General features: G+C 44.3%; 6 protein-coding genes across 6 annotated transcripts; 3 read left to right on the top strand and 3 right to left on the bottom strand.

The window, feature by feature from the left end:
• Window positions 1-232: 232 nt before the first annotated feature.
• On the bottom strand, window positions 233-1,435 carry JR316_0012697 (GDP-fucose transporter 1; the record flags this gene model as incomplete). Its single annotated transcript, XM_047898316.1, has 4 exons — window positions 233-386; window positions 452-513; window positions 582-1,310; window positions 1,376-1,435. 4 exons carry the CDS (start codon window positions 1,433-1,435, stop codon window positions 233-235), a joined length of 1,005 nt encoding a protein of 334 aa, XP_047743205.1.
• A 421-nt stretch (window positions 1,436-1,856) lies between these two features.
• On the top strand, window positions 1,857-3,456 carry JR316_0012696 (O-glycoside alpha-1,2-mannosyltransferase-like protein 3; the record flags this gene model as incomplete). Its single annotated transcript, XM_047898315.1, has 10 exons — window positions 1,857-2,187; window positions 2,238-2,316; window positions 2,364-2,404; window positions 2,456-2,538; window positions 2,594-2,639; window positions 2,692-2,888; window positions 2,941-3,022; window positions 3,073-3,294; window positions 3,349-3,370; window positions 3,435-3,456. The coding sequence occupies 10 exons, from the start codon at window positions 1,857-1,859 to the stop codon at window positions 3,454-3,456; spliced, it is 1,125 nt and encodes a 374-aa protein (XP_047743204.1).
• Window positions 3,457-4,704: 1,248 nt separating this feature from the next.
• On the top strand, window positions 4,705-5,990 carry JR316_0012695 (uncharacterized protein; the record flags this gene model as incomplete). Its single annotated transcript, XM_047898314.1, has 6 exons — window positions 4,705-4,786; window positions 4,845-4,886; window positions 4,945-5,177; window positions 5,230-5,308; window positions 5,363-5,715; window positions 5,772-5,990. 6 exons carry the CDS (start codon window positions 4,705-4,707, stop codon window positions 5,988-5,990), a joined length of 1,008 nt encoding a protein of 335 aa, XP_047743203.1.
• A 1,892-nt stretch (window positions 5,991-7,882) lies between these two features.
• On the bottom strand, window positions 7,883-10,278 carry JR316_0012694 (uncharacterized protein; the record flags this gene model as incomplete). The annotated part of the gene is made up of 7 exons (XM_047898313.1): window positions 7,883-7,979; window positions 8,043-8,180; window positions 8,270-9,074; window positions 9,125-9,240; window positions 9,299-9,427; window positions 9,495-9,856; window positions 9,964-10,278. 7 exons carry the CDS (start codon window positions 10,276-10,278, stop codon window positions 7,883-7,885), a joined length of 1,962 nt encoding a protein of 653 aa, XP_047743202.1.
• Window positions 10,279-10,596: 318 nt separating this feature from the next.
• On the top strand, window positions 10,597-11,583 carry JR316_0012693 (uncharacterized protein; the record flags this gene model as incomplete). Its single annotated transcript, XM_047898312.1, has 3 exons — window positions 10,597-10,724; window positions 10,781-10,972; window positions 11,028-11,583. 3 exons carry the CDS (start codon window positions 10,597-10,599, stop codon window positions 11,581-11,583), a joined length of 876 nt encoding a protein of 291 aa, XP_047743201.1.
• Window positions 11,584-13,029: 1,446 nt separating this feature from the next.
• On the bottom strand, window positions 13,030-14,658 carry JR316_0012692 (uncharacterized protein; the record flags this gene model as incomplete). Its single annotated transcript, XM_047898311.1, has 3 exons — window positions 13,030-13,553; window positions 13,611-13,915; window positions 13,973-14,658. 3 exons carry the CDS (start codon window positions 14,656-14,658, stop codon window positions 13,030-13,032), a joined length of 1,515 nt encoding a protein of 504 aa, XP_047743200.1.
• Between the last annotated feature and the right edge of the window lie 106 nt (window positions 14,659-14,764).

Raw genomic sequence — 14,764 nt, 5'->3', positions numbered from 1 at the left:
CTTGAAGGTCCGATTGAAGCTATTTATCATCAGCCGGTGCCTCACTGAGTGATAGTATAAATAGAGAAAACGAGGAACAGTGAGAAGACACGGCAAGAAGTCGATCCCGAGTATGTTGTTAATTGTTTAGTGAATGAAAGATATCACATGCAATGTATTGTAAGCTATAGAATAGTCCAGATATTATAACTTATGTAAATATTGAAGTCCTTTGTCTTACAAACTCAATCATTCATATTTTTTCTCGAGGCGCCGCTTGTGACTCTACATCTTTTACTTTCGGTATTGCCATTACCTCACCCACTTGTGGTTTCGGCTCATTTGCCTTGACATAGGTATAGAGTAATGTTCCGAGTAGTATCATTGACGCAGACATGATGCGCCGCCTGGACGTCAAAAAAAGTCAGTTTGAATAAGACGTATTGATCCCAGATCCAAACGCTTGACTAACGTCGTCAGGATATCTCCGAATATTTTGACACCCAAAGCCATTTGCAGAACTGTTCGAGAAGCCTGTATGTTCCAGTTGTCAGTTTAATAGTGTGTAAGGTTTTATACGATACGTAAAAAATATAGCTTACACTTGAAAACATGTGTGTGATGGGACTCGTAATTTTGACGCTCAGTATGCCTGCAATACTGATGAGAAAACCAAAGACTCCGGTAACTATGTTTCCCCATGCAAACGTAGTCCAGTCCCAGTTACTGTCCTGTGTCATCTGCAAGAAAGACAGGACTTCTCCGTTGATCAGGGCGGTGAAACTGAGAAGTACTGCTGTGCCTAGATTAGACCAATAGGACAATTTTGTAGCGCTTCCGTTCACGTGGGGGAGAGATGACTTGATCAGTACGGCGTGCATAGCGATAGATAGCGATGATAGAAACCCGTAGAACAGGGCCAATGGTCCGGGGACGGCTTGAGATGGGAGACCCTTTTCGAATGATACACCAACGAGGAATCCTCCGGTGACAATACAGGCACATCCAACTACCGATAATGACGGCCTAGTGAAACTGTGCATGGAAACTACGAGGATTGTGAGAGGGAGAACGAGGCCCCGTGCGATGTTGTAATAGGCAGCTTCGACATCGCGCAAGCATAGAGTATTGAAAAGAAATCCAGAAGCATCTATCAACATGAGGGGGGCCAGCCTTCGGGCGGTAGTGTAATCCAATGTCGGAAGCTGCACTTGCGATGTAAAGAGCGAAGTAATGCTCAGAAGAAGGACGGTGGCGATAGACTGAAAAGCACACAAAATGGTGGGTAGATTCGGTGCGGTTCTGAGCACGACCTTGTTCACGAATACCATCTAACAATCCCCGTCTCTAGTCAGTCACTCATGGCGTTGTAAAGGATAGGTATAATGCAACGCACCACCAACGCTGCCACCATATAAAACGTAATAACCGCAACAACCTGTATAGACACTGCCATTTTCTGAGTCGCACCGAGAGCAATGCCTAGAGCTACAATCGAACTCGGAGAGAAGAAGCGTGGGATCGAGCTCCGTCGTGGTGGGTTGGGTGATATATATCTTCATTTAATCATGTAAACTTCTCTCATCTGAGCAAATCATGTTTAATTTGCCAAACGAACTAACCCCGAGCTGTGTGAATCGCTCCCAGCAACCATTTGTCATTTCGACAGTGCTACTTTTAGAACCGGAGGCTTAGCCAATCTTGGCCCGTAACCCGTTGATCGAAGCAGCCAAATTACCCCTGCCATCTTTAACCCCCCTCTTTCTTCGATTATCATTCAAGGTGCCTTTGACAAGGCCGTGCTACTTTCAAAGAGCAATGAACAAAGCCTGAATTGGTTACCGTCAGTTTGTGTTGTCAACCACCACACAGATTCCATGCCTTCCTTTCTGTCGTCTCCCCGCGCTCGTCTCCTGCTCGGTGGTGCTCTCTTAGTTGTACTGTTGTCGTTTTGGAAGCTTTCAGAAAGTTCAGGAAGCTCATATCTTCCGATTTTAAAATCCTCAAAACCAAACGCTGCAATTTTCATCTTATTGGCGCCCAACCGCATCACACAAGCCCTAGTTGCCCTACAAAACGTCGAGGACAGATTCAACAGACGACTCAAGTATCCCATTATCCTCTTCACGGCAGAGGACGAGGCACACTTTATAACTGAAGACATCAAAGCGAAAGCCAGCCATATAACAAATGGGCGTGCATCTTTCGGTGGGTCATCTTGCTGCAGCCTGTCCAATGATTGACTAACAGTTAGATAGCCACAGCGACGAAGGAATCCTGGGATATACCGGCATGGATGGATGAGAAGCGTGTCAATAGTTCTTTGGAAACCATAGGGTGCGTTCACATGCATACTTAAGAATTATGGTCTGAGGCGTTTACAGGTTCTCTACTGGTTATCGGGCAATGTGCCGATACTACTCAGGTAAGCGTTCCACCGAGTACCTCATGGTCGAGGCTAATAAAGCATGTGAAGGATTCTTTTGGAAGAATCCAGCGCTCGTCTCTTACGAGTGGTTATGGCGCCTTGATACAGATATACAGTTCCATTGTGATGTGGTTCGTGTCTTCTCATGCACAATGTGGGAAGTGCTAGACCTCTCATAATCAACAGCCCTATGACCCCATAGAAGTTCTAATATCCAAGAAAGCGTTATATGGTCTGTGTAGCACCCCAGATCTATGCTTGGCTCAACTTGACAATATTTTCAGGGTTTGTGCAAGTTAATTATGATGTTTCATGGGTCCAGCCGAGTCTTGCCTCGAACGTATCGCAGTTCTTGAGCAACAATAGACATCTGATTCCTGCGGATGCGAATCAGCATTTTGTATGGAAGGGTGATGCCGGAGTAGCCAAAGCTATGGCCGGCACTGCAGGGAACGACGACTGGACCGGGGCCTGCATGTATGTGAGTAGGTTGTAAAACTGACCAACACTTTACTCTTCTGACTATTTTGTAGAACAACTTTGAAATATCGCATCGCAGTGTATGGGAGAGTAGCCTATATACGAAGTTCTTCGATCATCTAGAGAAGGCTGGAGGTACGCGGGCTATCTGATTTAATGAATTTCATGTGACCTTCTTGTGCTAGGATTTTTTTATGAGAGATGGGGCGACTCTCCTGTACACTCGTACGGGCTGGCAATGTCCCTAAGGAAAGATCAAATAGTTCAATTTGACGATCTAGGGTATGGCCTCTCAAGCTCCGAGCATATTGTCAAATTTACTTTTGGCAGGTATCAGCATCAAGGGTGGGCCTACGAGTGCCCCAAATTGGATAGATGTGCCTGTATCGAAGACGATGACACACGAGGTGACCTATCCTATTGTATTTCTCTAGTAATCAACGTTAATTGAAATCTTACAGATTTTAATAACAACGGCGATGCGTAAGTGTGTTTTAGATCCTGCAAGCTAGCCGCATTAATATGTTCAATGCATCCAACGCATCAGATGGTTCAAACCCACTATGTAGCAATTTATTCGTTCCTCGACAATTATTTACTTTCAAGGGTTAATGGGGTATTCTCAGTATCATAAGTCCATAGTGCTAGTTTTATGTCGAAAGTCGTTATCAAATCAATATCCCTTCTAAACAATTAATTACAACTAAATTTTTTTTTAACTTATCTTTATGAGTCTTTCAGACTACTTAGATGTCCCCTACGATGATTCTGCAAGAATTGTTATCAGTACCAATGGTTTGATTGAAACGTTGATAAAACTCAATTTATTTTTTAAGTGGAGTTCTTGGCACGCGTCAAATGATGCTCGGCGATCACCGGAAGTCCATCACGGTATCATTCGGCTAACCATGCCGTAGGACGCCGCCTACACGCAAGTGATTGAAATATAAACTCCGCCTGATAATGACCAACAGCCAAGTAATCACTTTGCGGTTGCTGGCGGTATTGAATCAACAATGATATGGATCTCTTCAGAATCAGCATGTACCGGTGTCAGTGGCCTACGTATTAGATCTATGTGCATATCAATACCTAATATCAGAACGAAGGGCTAGAATGGCGACAAAACATTGATGAAAACTCACGCGCTCAGTGTCAGGAAATCTGTCTAGACGGAATGGAAGATGCACTGATAATATCACTGTCATGGCTGTAAAGAGCCTCTTCTACAGGTTTCATCATATGTTAATTTCTGTGTGGGCAACCTAAAGGCAGTGTGTCTTTGCCCTGGCTACGTTGGTGAGTACGCATTGGAGGAATGCCCGGCAAGGGCTTGGTCAATCGGTTATACCTACGACTGAGAGGTTGACGCCCTGTTCACTCAAAATAACAACTGATACCGGGTTCTAAATCGGATAAGTACAAAGTTGAAATGTAACTAATATTTCCAGTGTAAGAAAGTCATTTCTTTGGAACGCCGTTCATGCACATAGATTGATTGTTTACAAAGTTCCGCTTTCAACTGACATGACGAAAGAAGTACCTATCTCGTACCTCATAAATCCTGCCCAACAAAACATTAGGATAGAGTAATACACACGGTGTGAATCCCTTGTTTCCCCAAGTGCGTATCCTATCTATCTATCTCACACGCATGCCTTAAGTCAAGTCAGTGTCAAACTTGTATTTTGCGCGCAAAGATGAACCATCTAATTTAATCTTGTACTTCTCACCATCCAGAGCTCTTTCATTATATAAGTTTCTTTCCTCGACATCTGTGCAAACGTGCTTTCCATCGCGTAAAGTCGACATCCGGTATGTCGCTCCCCTCCGCCTCCGTTCAATTGTCTGAGATACGCTCCTCTACCAACTCTTCCATAATATTCACCTTTTTGATGGGTATGTAAAGTTATACTTCCCTAAAACTAAAAAAACACGTTGCTTAACTAATATATAGGAAGCTATGCTGTTGTATACATACATACGTTTCACCTTTATTGTAAGTCATACATTCAGCCTTTAGCAAAAATCATTTGTCAATTCTCTGTCTTATCCAGTAATACGGAAACAGGCTCCACAGCGGTTAATTGTTCTGGGAGCAATCACCGTCCTTTTTTTAATAGCGGCTGTTCAGTTCGTTGTTCAGTTGTACATTGGCAATGTCAGCCTTCCTCAAACTAACAGCAATCTTCGCACCGCGTATGTTGAGCTGTTTCAAATCCCCATATGGACCCACGTCGCCCTTAATGTAACGTCGTATGCAATGTATATAGTGGCAGACGGGTTGCTGGTAAGTGACTGTCAAAAATCAATGTTCCATTTCGAGCTCATAAGTCGGCTAGATATGGAGATGCTTTCATGTATATGGTGGACGCTGGCGGGTCATTGCATTGCCATTATTATTACTGAGTCTTGAAATTGGTAAGGAGTGCAGCAAAGTGATCTTTTCTCAGTATAACTCGGTGTTATTATTAGGTTTGGTTACTGCTTCAATAGTTTACTTTTTGGTCGTCGACTCGGATGCAACTCAAAACAAAATTAACATCTCAAACGATATTCAGTCCGCTACGTTTTTTATGTCATTTGCGACGAGTGTATCAACGACAGGTCTCATCGCATACCAAATATACGCATCCTCGCGAAATATCAATGGTACTCGAAAGCGATTCTTGCACATCCTCGAAATCATAATTCAGTCAGCAGCGGTATACTCAGCAGTTCTCCTGGTGGCTGCAGTTTCCGGTGCCATTCCTGACGGAGACAGCTGGCCAACTACTGCGGTATTTGCATTGGCAAATTATTCGTCTGCCTTATTGGCCCCGGCTGCGGTTAGTTATTTCCTACATTTTCCATTCGTGACATTTTTATCCTAAATCATACCAAGGGTATAGCTCCCACAGTTATGGCAGCCCGTGTGGCTGAGGCATCATCTCAGGAAGAGCATTCCCGATCCATATTGCCCAAGTTGTCACAACTAGAGTTCCACAAATCTAACGGTTCTACAATGGGGGAGCGGAACTTCAACTCCGAGCTTTACCTGACATTCAGTAATCGTGACTCTAGTGGTGAAAACGGAGATAATGATAAACAGGACCTGGCGTAGCCAAATATTGCGAGGAAGTGTAGACCTGTTTGCATGATATCCGGTCTCGATGATTTCTAGTAATAGGGGTTTTTAAATGGTTTATAAGCTAAATTGATTACCACCACCATCACGAGTGGTTCCTAAGCGCCTCCGCTTTGTTCAATTTATGTTTGTTGATGTATGCTGCGCAGCCCAGTTGGCAGTCATGAATTCAAGCTCCGAATTTAATGCTCGCTTGGGGAAAGCCATGGACTCGCTAGGCCCTCTGTGACGGTGTGTCTAAGCCACTCTCTTAGTCCTACTGATGCAGTTTTGGTGGTCGTATTTGGACGGCAAACATCACGCGGATTCTAACCGGACCTCCAAATGACTGAGTGACTTTTCCAACGAAACCTTATTCGGACTTCGAAAAAGTGATGAGTCAGAAACGGCTGGGTCCAAGCCTACCAATAGGGCGAGGCCCAGACATCAACAAATATTTAGCCTCATGGAAGCGCAATTCCGTTCCGATACAAGACTTCCAATGTCAAGTTATAAACTGGGACGTCGAAGTGCGAAGTGCGTAGATATAAGCCAAACCAATCAAATGAAAATAACTTGAAACAGGCAGCCATGGGGCACGTATTTGCCATACGCTGGCTGTGCCCACTTACAGTTACAAGAACTGCGTTCTCAAGCGCACAGTAGACACCTATGACCAGGCCACTTCCATGATGGTGTTCGGTTTGTTGTACAGAACTTTGCGTCCGAAAGCTCTCAAAACGAGTAAAAGGAATCTCTTATATTGTGATCTCTAATGAACAGGTTTACATTTTCAGGGCAAAAAGTCCCAGCTTTGAAAAATCACTCTGCATTGTTCATACTCTTTACCTCAAAACATTAACCAGACCCTTCCAACGGGTACATAGAAAATGTTTTGGACCGAAATATACTTAAAATTTCTTTCAAATTCGTAGGCGCAGCAGCCATGTAAGCTATATTTATGTATCATACCCCGGCAGTTCCCCAAGTGCCATGATACATCCTGGTGGGGAGAGTCCCAACTGCCCAAGGTGATGTATCAGAGGGTCTGTGGGCGGTATAATCACTGCCGAAGCCTTGCCGGTTGATCCCAACCAAACAATGCACCAGGCGGCCCCGCCGGGGAAATTTTGGGGATTTTGCACTGTTCTGTAGGCGTTTTGGCGAGAAAAGGACGCCGAAATAATCTATTAATATGTCTACATCTAAAACCGCCGTTTGCGCACATCAATGTGGGGGTGGCGGGGTGGATGCATTTGAGGCTGGTTGGATGACGATTTAAAAATAGGCTCACTGACATCATAACGAGATTAGGCGATGCATTGATGGCGCCGGCTCGGTGAATGAAGGTATAAGATTGACCTGTACCCTCCTTATGATCTGTGTATCCAGTCCAGTATAGTGTGGTTGGAATGTGTCTACTTCTGTATAAGCGTACACCCCGCGTTCGAGACAGCGCCGGGACGGTCGTTTTTTGCCTGATTAATTTCTGTATCAGCGTACACCCCGCGTTCGAGACAGCGCCGGGACGTTCAATTTTTAACTGATTAATACTGGATCCTGAAAACCTCTTGGGTACTCGCAAGAATCACATATTGTACAGTCGTTTAGTCGAGTGGGTATCGTGTCATGTATCGTTGTATGAAGTTGGCAAGGTGAGAGATCGACTCCCCAACGTTCATATTTTTCTGCCGCGTGGGTTTAGTTTCGACGCTAACTTGATGTTTCGGAGTCCGTATTGTAAATTCTTATGATACTGTCCTTCATGTAAATTCAAAGAACCTTAAATAGAATTTGTATGATTGTATTATAAAGATGACATTTGTAAAATAGAGCAGCTAATAGAAGTATACTACCCGGCCGCTATATGATTTTGGCTGCGCAGCATTTTAGCTATCATCTTCCGCATATACCCAGAACTTCGAACTCTTGACAGGTTTACCGTTTCGGGTGAGGACAACCGAAGTTGTTGGCATCGGCGGCAATCTTTTTCGAAAGGTGATAAACAAATATAAGCAAAAGTCTAAAAATTTCAATGTAAAGACTTACTTTGCTTGCGCAGGAGCAGCAGTAGGAGCGGTGCTTCGTGTCAGTCGTTGGGTTTGAGGAGGTGCAGATGTCGGTGGTGGTGCAGATGTTGGTTGAGGTGCAGATGTCGGTGGAGGTGCAGATGTTTGAGTCGTACTTCTATCAGTAGTTGAACTTGATTGAGTACAACCGTAGCAGTAATATGGTCAGTTAGAAATTCAAGTTGGTTTTTAATAATGTGTACTCACCTAGTATTGGCCTTTCGCTTTTTGGAGGAAATCTTTGATTTTGAATCCCTTTTACGCTTTGAAGACGTTTTCGAGACAGCCTCAATCGCTGTGGTTACTCCCATTGTGTTTCTCGAAATTGTATTTGGCGTGTTTGTTACCAACGTAGGTGTAGAGGCGGCGTTTGTTGGGTTTGTTACTGCGACAGATGGGTGGTTGGTACGAGGCGGCAAACCAACAGGTGGACTTATCGATGTCGGGGTAGAGGTATTCTCCAATGGGGATACCACTTTTTCAACCATAGGGCGGTTAGTCCTGTGTTCCAGATTTGCTTTAGGAGACTGTGTTGCGGAAACACAAGCAGAAGGAGATGGTGGCACAGAACGAGGAATGGACGGAGATGGTGGCACTGAGGGAGGAGCAGCTGGAGACGGTGGTGGTGAAGGTTGTGGTGAGTTTTCTCCATTACTGCCTTCATTTCCGGAAACATTGTCGTCGTCGGCTTCCAACGTATACGGCCAGTCTTCCGGAAAGGGATTATGCCCCTTCAAATGGCTTTGTGAGTCCACGTCAACCAAATCTTCATTTTCAGCTGTAGGAGACAGTTGGGCTGGAGAAACCTGACGTAAAGTAGGAACCGCATTCCTTCGTTTTCTAGATTTCTTTTTTTGGGTGCGAGCTACTGATTCAGACACAGGCATGTTTTCAGATCCAATAATTGGAATGGCCTGAATTGATTCGTCTTCATTTCTGAAGGCTTCGGATCTAGCCATCGGAAGGTGCTCTTGATCTTGTGGCAATGCCCACTCTTTACATTGAGTTTTTGCTTTAAAATACTTCAGCAGTGTTGAAAATAAAATACAACATATAACTTACAGTAGCATTTGCGAAGAAAATCACCGAAGATCGGAATAATAATGGTCTTGTACCTGAATCGCTCTGCACGACCAAAATTCATCTGAATATCTCCACAAGTAACTCCTGAATGAACGCTATTCACGTTGAATGGAAGAAATAAGAACACGGACTAGTATAACAAAAATCACGAACCTGATAGTGCCCAACATCCCCCCATTTGCAGGTTCAGGCCCACCGGCCACAAATGTGCACTTCCACCCTGTAATATGGCAGAGCGAATCAAGGATAGTGGTCATAAAAGGTCCAATTCCTTCAATAGCACTAATTAAGAATTAGTATACCGTTAGAAACCATAGGAATTCAAAAAAGAAAAACAAAATAGCCGCACCGTTGACGTTGTTCCGGAGTCAATGATTCCCCACTAATATCTATGTCGGCGTTGTATTTTGCCATTGCATCACTATGCTCATCTGATGCTATCTTTGTCCATTTTCTCTTCTCTTCGGAAGTCAACTCCTGGAAAAGTCGCCTTGCAATCTCGTCCCGGGTCTTGGCTAGCAACTTCACTGGAACAGGTGGGTCCATCGATTCAATTTCTGCCTCAATGGCATCGCGATTGGCCTTTTCCTTTCTCCACGTGTTCACCGGGGTCTTCAACCGTGGGCGATTAGGTTCTTTTCCCACTAGTTGTTGGAGGAGAAGTGTGAAGAGATTTTGGGCATCGTTGTTTGCCGATGACGCTTTGGGAGTCTTGTGATCATGTTTATATTGATATTTAAACCAACGCTTAATTTTCTGTAAATGAAAAGACGTGTTGTGACGTCAGCCTGTCAATCCCAAAATGGCCAGGCACTCACGCCACGAAAGGTCTGGAGACGATGTTGTCTCTCTTTCTTCTGCTTGCCTAAGATCACCTGTTCTTCCGGTGAAAGGGTTTCAGGATCGCATTCCGGAATTTCTTCCTCTGCTTCATCGTCTTTAACAGCAGCTAACTCATCTTCAGTAGGTTCCCAGCTCTCTGGCTTATCCAGAGGAAATCTCTTCAAAAATCGTCGACTTATATCAGCTAGTGTTTCGGAAACTAGCTGTTGTTCGACAGCCCTTGCATATAGCGGCTTTTGTTCTAGTAGAAAAGCCTTTCGAAGGCCTTGAAAACCACCAGGATTGGGCATTGAAGTCTACAATGGTAATCTGGTGAGTTCTTTATGCAGGTTGAATGAATTTTTAAGTCTCTTACCTGCTGTCGAATCGTCAGAAAGTATGATAGTGTTACGCCGGTGTAACCTTATAATTTCAATCTCAAATGTATGTTCATTATTATCTTGGCCTTTGCAGCGGCAAAAGTATGAAGCACAATACCCGCTATTACCAGCCTATCAGCGACAAGAACTCTTCCGATGTCCATCCTTTTTTAACCCCCGACTCCGGAAGTCAACGTGTTCTGGACAGTCATTGTGTCCTTTCCTTGTTCATCCACCTTCGCTTCTAGAATGAATCCAGAACTGGCCTTTCACAGGCAGTCTCACAATCCTGGATATCTTCAGTTTCTCAATGACCTGCCAAATGTCTTTATTTTCATTGTAAGAGCTCCGCTGCATGTCATTATCAACGAATATCGGTAAGTTTTATTGTTTGTTATTGTTGTATGTAGCTAAATTTTCTGTTGGAATACAGTTCCATTGGCGTTGACAGCCTTCTACCTCTTGCGGAAAGAGACCTTGAAGAGTTCTTGCTATCCCGCCAAGATTCGGGGGATGTGCATTTCATTCACCCCCCTCATCCTGATCTTCCTGGGCCTCCAAGGCGCATTACTCCTGTTCTAGTGGTTGTTCGAGGCCCAATTGATAATATGTTGAGGAGGTCTACGTGAGTCTCAGACATTTTCATGCCCTGTATCTTTTTCTTATGCTTGCTTTCTTAGTGATTTCATGGTTGAACACGTCCTCAGTGTGCCAAAGGATGTTCTCAACAATTTTCTTGATGAACATCGAAAGACAGGTGCACTGCAGCTTGTGCCCGCACAGTCTTGGTCTGCAGACTATGAATCTGCGCCTTCAACCCGCCTTCGACGCCTTCCCGACACCGTTTACGTCCGATGGCCTTATTTTGGGAGGCTTTCAGCTGCATCAACAAGAATTCGTGTAGGACGAAATCCACGGCAACAAGCTGCAGGGAGCATTGACGCTGACGGTGTTGCCATTGTCCGCTCATCTACCCATGGACAACACGCCAACGCTGCTCTCAACTCCGACAACGACAACGACATTGGCAACACTAGCAGTGATTCCTCAGATCTGCGTGAATCAATCAGTGTTCAGCCTCGCCGAGCTTCTGCACGTCTCAAAGCGTCTACGACAGCATCTACGACAGCATCTACGTCAGCTACCTCAGACACCCGAAGATCCCAACGCCTTGAAAATCTAAGGTTGGTTTCATCGTGCCCTAATTGCAAGGGGAAGAAGGCCCATCGGCATTAAATATCTACGTATTTAGCTACAATGTGGTAGTACAGTTTCTTAAAATTTAACTTCTCTCTTTTGCTCATTATAAGATTATGTGCAGTTAGTTTAAAAGGTGTAATAAAATTGAAAAATGTTGCAACTACTATATTAAACAAGCTACATGTTGAGCTTCTAGATACCATCGTGGAAGTTCAGTTGGTAGAGAACAACTTGAATAAGTGTCGTTCAAATACCTTTATTCTTTCCTCTAATTTTTTATCTTTCTCTAATTTATTCTTGCGAAAGAAGCTATAAAGTCGGAGGTTAAGCATAATCTCAAGGTATCCACAAAGTATTGCCTACCGGAGGAATCGAGCCCTATTATTGATTCTGTTTCGATGTTTTTCACGATAACGCTTCTGAGCTTCACGGTGTTTCTCTCTAGCCACGGAAAGTTCTTCTTTAGACATCCGATCTCTTGAATCATTGATTAGATTGACTTTTAACATATATTTTTAGACGCTTACCTCTGTCGTCTCTTCCTTTCACGCCCTTTTCTCTTTTCTTCTTCGTGGTTTCTGTTGTCGAGAACGGTGAAGTTTAGTAGCGGTCAAGTGAGGTGAATACATACAGATAATAAAGATTTTTGCGTCTATTTAACTGATAGTCACGGTCAGGATTGGATTTGAAGTAAAGATGTTTTCGGGGTGCCATGATGAGGTGAAGGATAGAACCAGTAATGATCGACAAAGGCTGATTGAAAATTTGCCAAGGTAGAAAATGCGGAATATTATTGGTTTCTAAATATAGACGGGAAGACAAGAATGGAAATAGGCATTGGGACTCGAGTTTTCGAATTTTGAGGTTGCAATATATAGTGCAACAGAGGGTACCATCTATATATAAATGTAGATACATGACCTAGAAGGTCTATAGAGCTGAAATGTCATTGAAATTAGTACCAGAGGTCTCTGGTTAAAAGTGGGATTGTTGCACGTTTTTGGGCGGAAGACCAACACAGTATTGATGCATATTGATGGGTCAGTTTATGGCGACATTTGAGTACATCAACTTAACACATATGAGCAGTCCAAAAAGTTTGACAATATATCATTCAGGCTAATTATACCTTCAAATATATGTCTTTATTATGCCGACAGGTTTCAAATTGGTCTTTCTATCGACTAATCTTTGTTGCATGAGTGGCACGGGCTTTTCCGAGAATCACCGCACAATATCAGACCTTTTCATGTAACACTCGCAAAATACGGGCATCGATACAAAATTTTTGTGATATACATATAGTAGATGACCAGCTCTATCTATTTGTCAAGTTATTGTATAGAAAAACACAATTTTCAGTGTCCTATTAGCTTTGCATCATGGCATGATTGGCGAGAATCACTGCAATTGAAATCAAGAACATGAATATTGTACATATTTTAAACAGCATATCAAATAACTACCAAGACATTGTATCGACTACTCCCGGAGAACAACTGGTATCAAGTTCACACCTTTAATCCACCTTAAAGACTCTTCTTGAGCATACGCAGCTAAGCCGTCAGGACTGAGGGTTGCGAGGTATTTTGCCTTTGTCTGGCATTTGTGGGCAACCCAACGAAAAATCCCGCCCGCAGTGTATTGAGTAAACGAATATCGTCTCTCGTTGGAAGAAATGGGGACGTTGGAGTGGGAAATGAGGACGGAGGGAAGCAGAATGGTAGAGCCGGGGGGGAACTCGATGACTAGTCCTAATTCCCAGAGAATGAGATGCCCCCCTTGTGTTGGATCGAAATTGCCAAGCGCGGTGACAGCACAGTATCCGTAGGGAAGATTAGAGAAGTCCTTGTGTCTATGGCAGACTGTACAAGGTCCCAGGTTGTAGGTGGCGGCTGAAAAAATGCTGGAAGGGAAGACATGTTTCAAGCCGGGGTCTTTGTGAAGTTCCTTCAAGTTGGATGCGTAGGCGTCAAATAAATCTTTAGCCCAGGTGTGCATAGCACCTGTGGAATCATGATAATTGGTTAGCAGTGTTTTTACTGTAGAGGACGGATACGCACCTGAGGCAAAGCCGGCCAACCTTTTGAACGGCTCCAAGCCATTGAGCCAGTCCAGCAACACCTGGTTCACCTTGTTGTTGCGAAGATTTGATGGCGAGGTTTGTCCACCGCCAAAAGAAACACCGCAGTGAAGGGAATCGAAAGATCCACGACGATTTGGTTTCTTCGGCGGGATAAAGCGCGTTCGTGCTATTTCAAGGGCATCTACAGCAAGACCCATCAGATTATGCCATTGTCCGTCGTCTGGGTGTCCTGCAAGAATAAGAATGGCGCGGCCAGATGAGTCGGAGACAAACATTGGCTTCCTATGATACGAAACGCGAGTTTAGTGCATGAAAAAGTGAGATTGTACATGTACATACTTTCCATCCCACTTCACAAGTTTGAACTTATGCTCTGAAGTAGGACCCGTAAGCTCCTCCAGAGTATACATCCTCGACGACTTGGAACGGTCGTTAATGCCAATAAACCCGGTACGAGCAGCACGTCCTTTCTCCGTAACAAATGTGCTGCTGATTCGTTGCGCACTTTTGACATACTTCCGATGGGAAGATTCGCGAGGCACTGAGTCAACGACTGAGCCTTTAGTTTGCTCACGTCGATGAGCTCGTGCTGCATTTGCGGAGGCATGTTGTCGGGCAGCTCGATAAGGCGGCTTTGCTTTTTTGCGGGGCTTCAGCTTCGGGTCCGCCGTTGTGGTGACCATGTGGAGAGATGGGGCCAACACCATCTCTTCAGAAGGAATGGTGCACTGCGAAAACGGCGGGCTTGATGAATACGATGTCGAGATATGCAGGGGAAAAATTGGAGGTGGAAGCAGCATGTCGTGTGCATGATCGTGAGTAGGAGACGGATCCTGACACTTGAGCGAGGGGGTACCGTGTTCTGGGAGTGAGATCTTGGCTGAAATGACAGGAGATGCAGGAGGAGATGGCTCTGGGGATGTGAGCGGTGATAAACTGAACAGACCATCAGTCTGACCACACAGATCAGTCCATTCTTCCAAAGCTACGTCGATGGAGAAATCGGTGCGCAACGTGGGCGGCATTTCGAGAAAGAAAGTCGTTCTTTTTGAAGACAAAGCAATGATATTAGCAATGGGCAGGCAAACGGGCAATAGATGGGATGGCGAGTTACCACTGGTGGCTCAGTGT

This window comes from Psilocybe cubensis, chromosome 12 (assembly GCF_017499595.1).
Source record: "Psilocybe cubensis strain MGC-MH-2018 chromosome 12, whole genome shotgun sequence".
Classification (NCBI taxonomy): Eukaryota; Fungi; Basidiomycota; class Agaricomycetes; order Agaricales; family Agrocybaceae; genus Psilocybe; species Psilocybe cubensis.
Note: the sequence above shows the minus strand (reverse complement) of the source record. Positions and strands in the feature narration are given on the sequence as shown.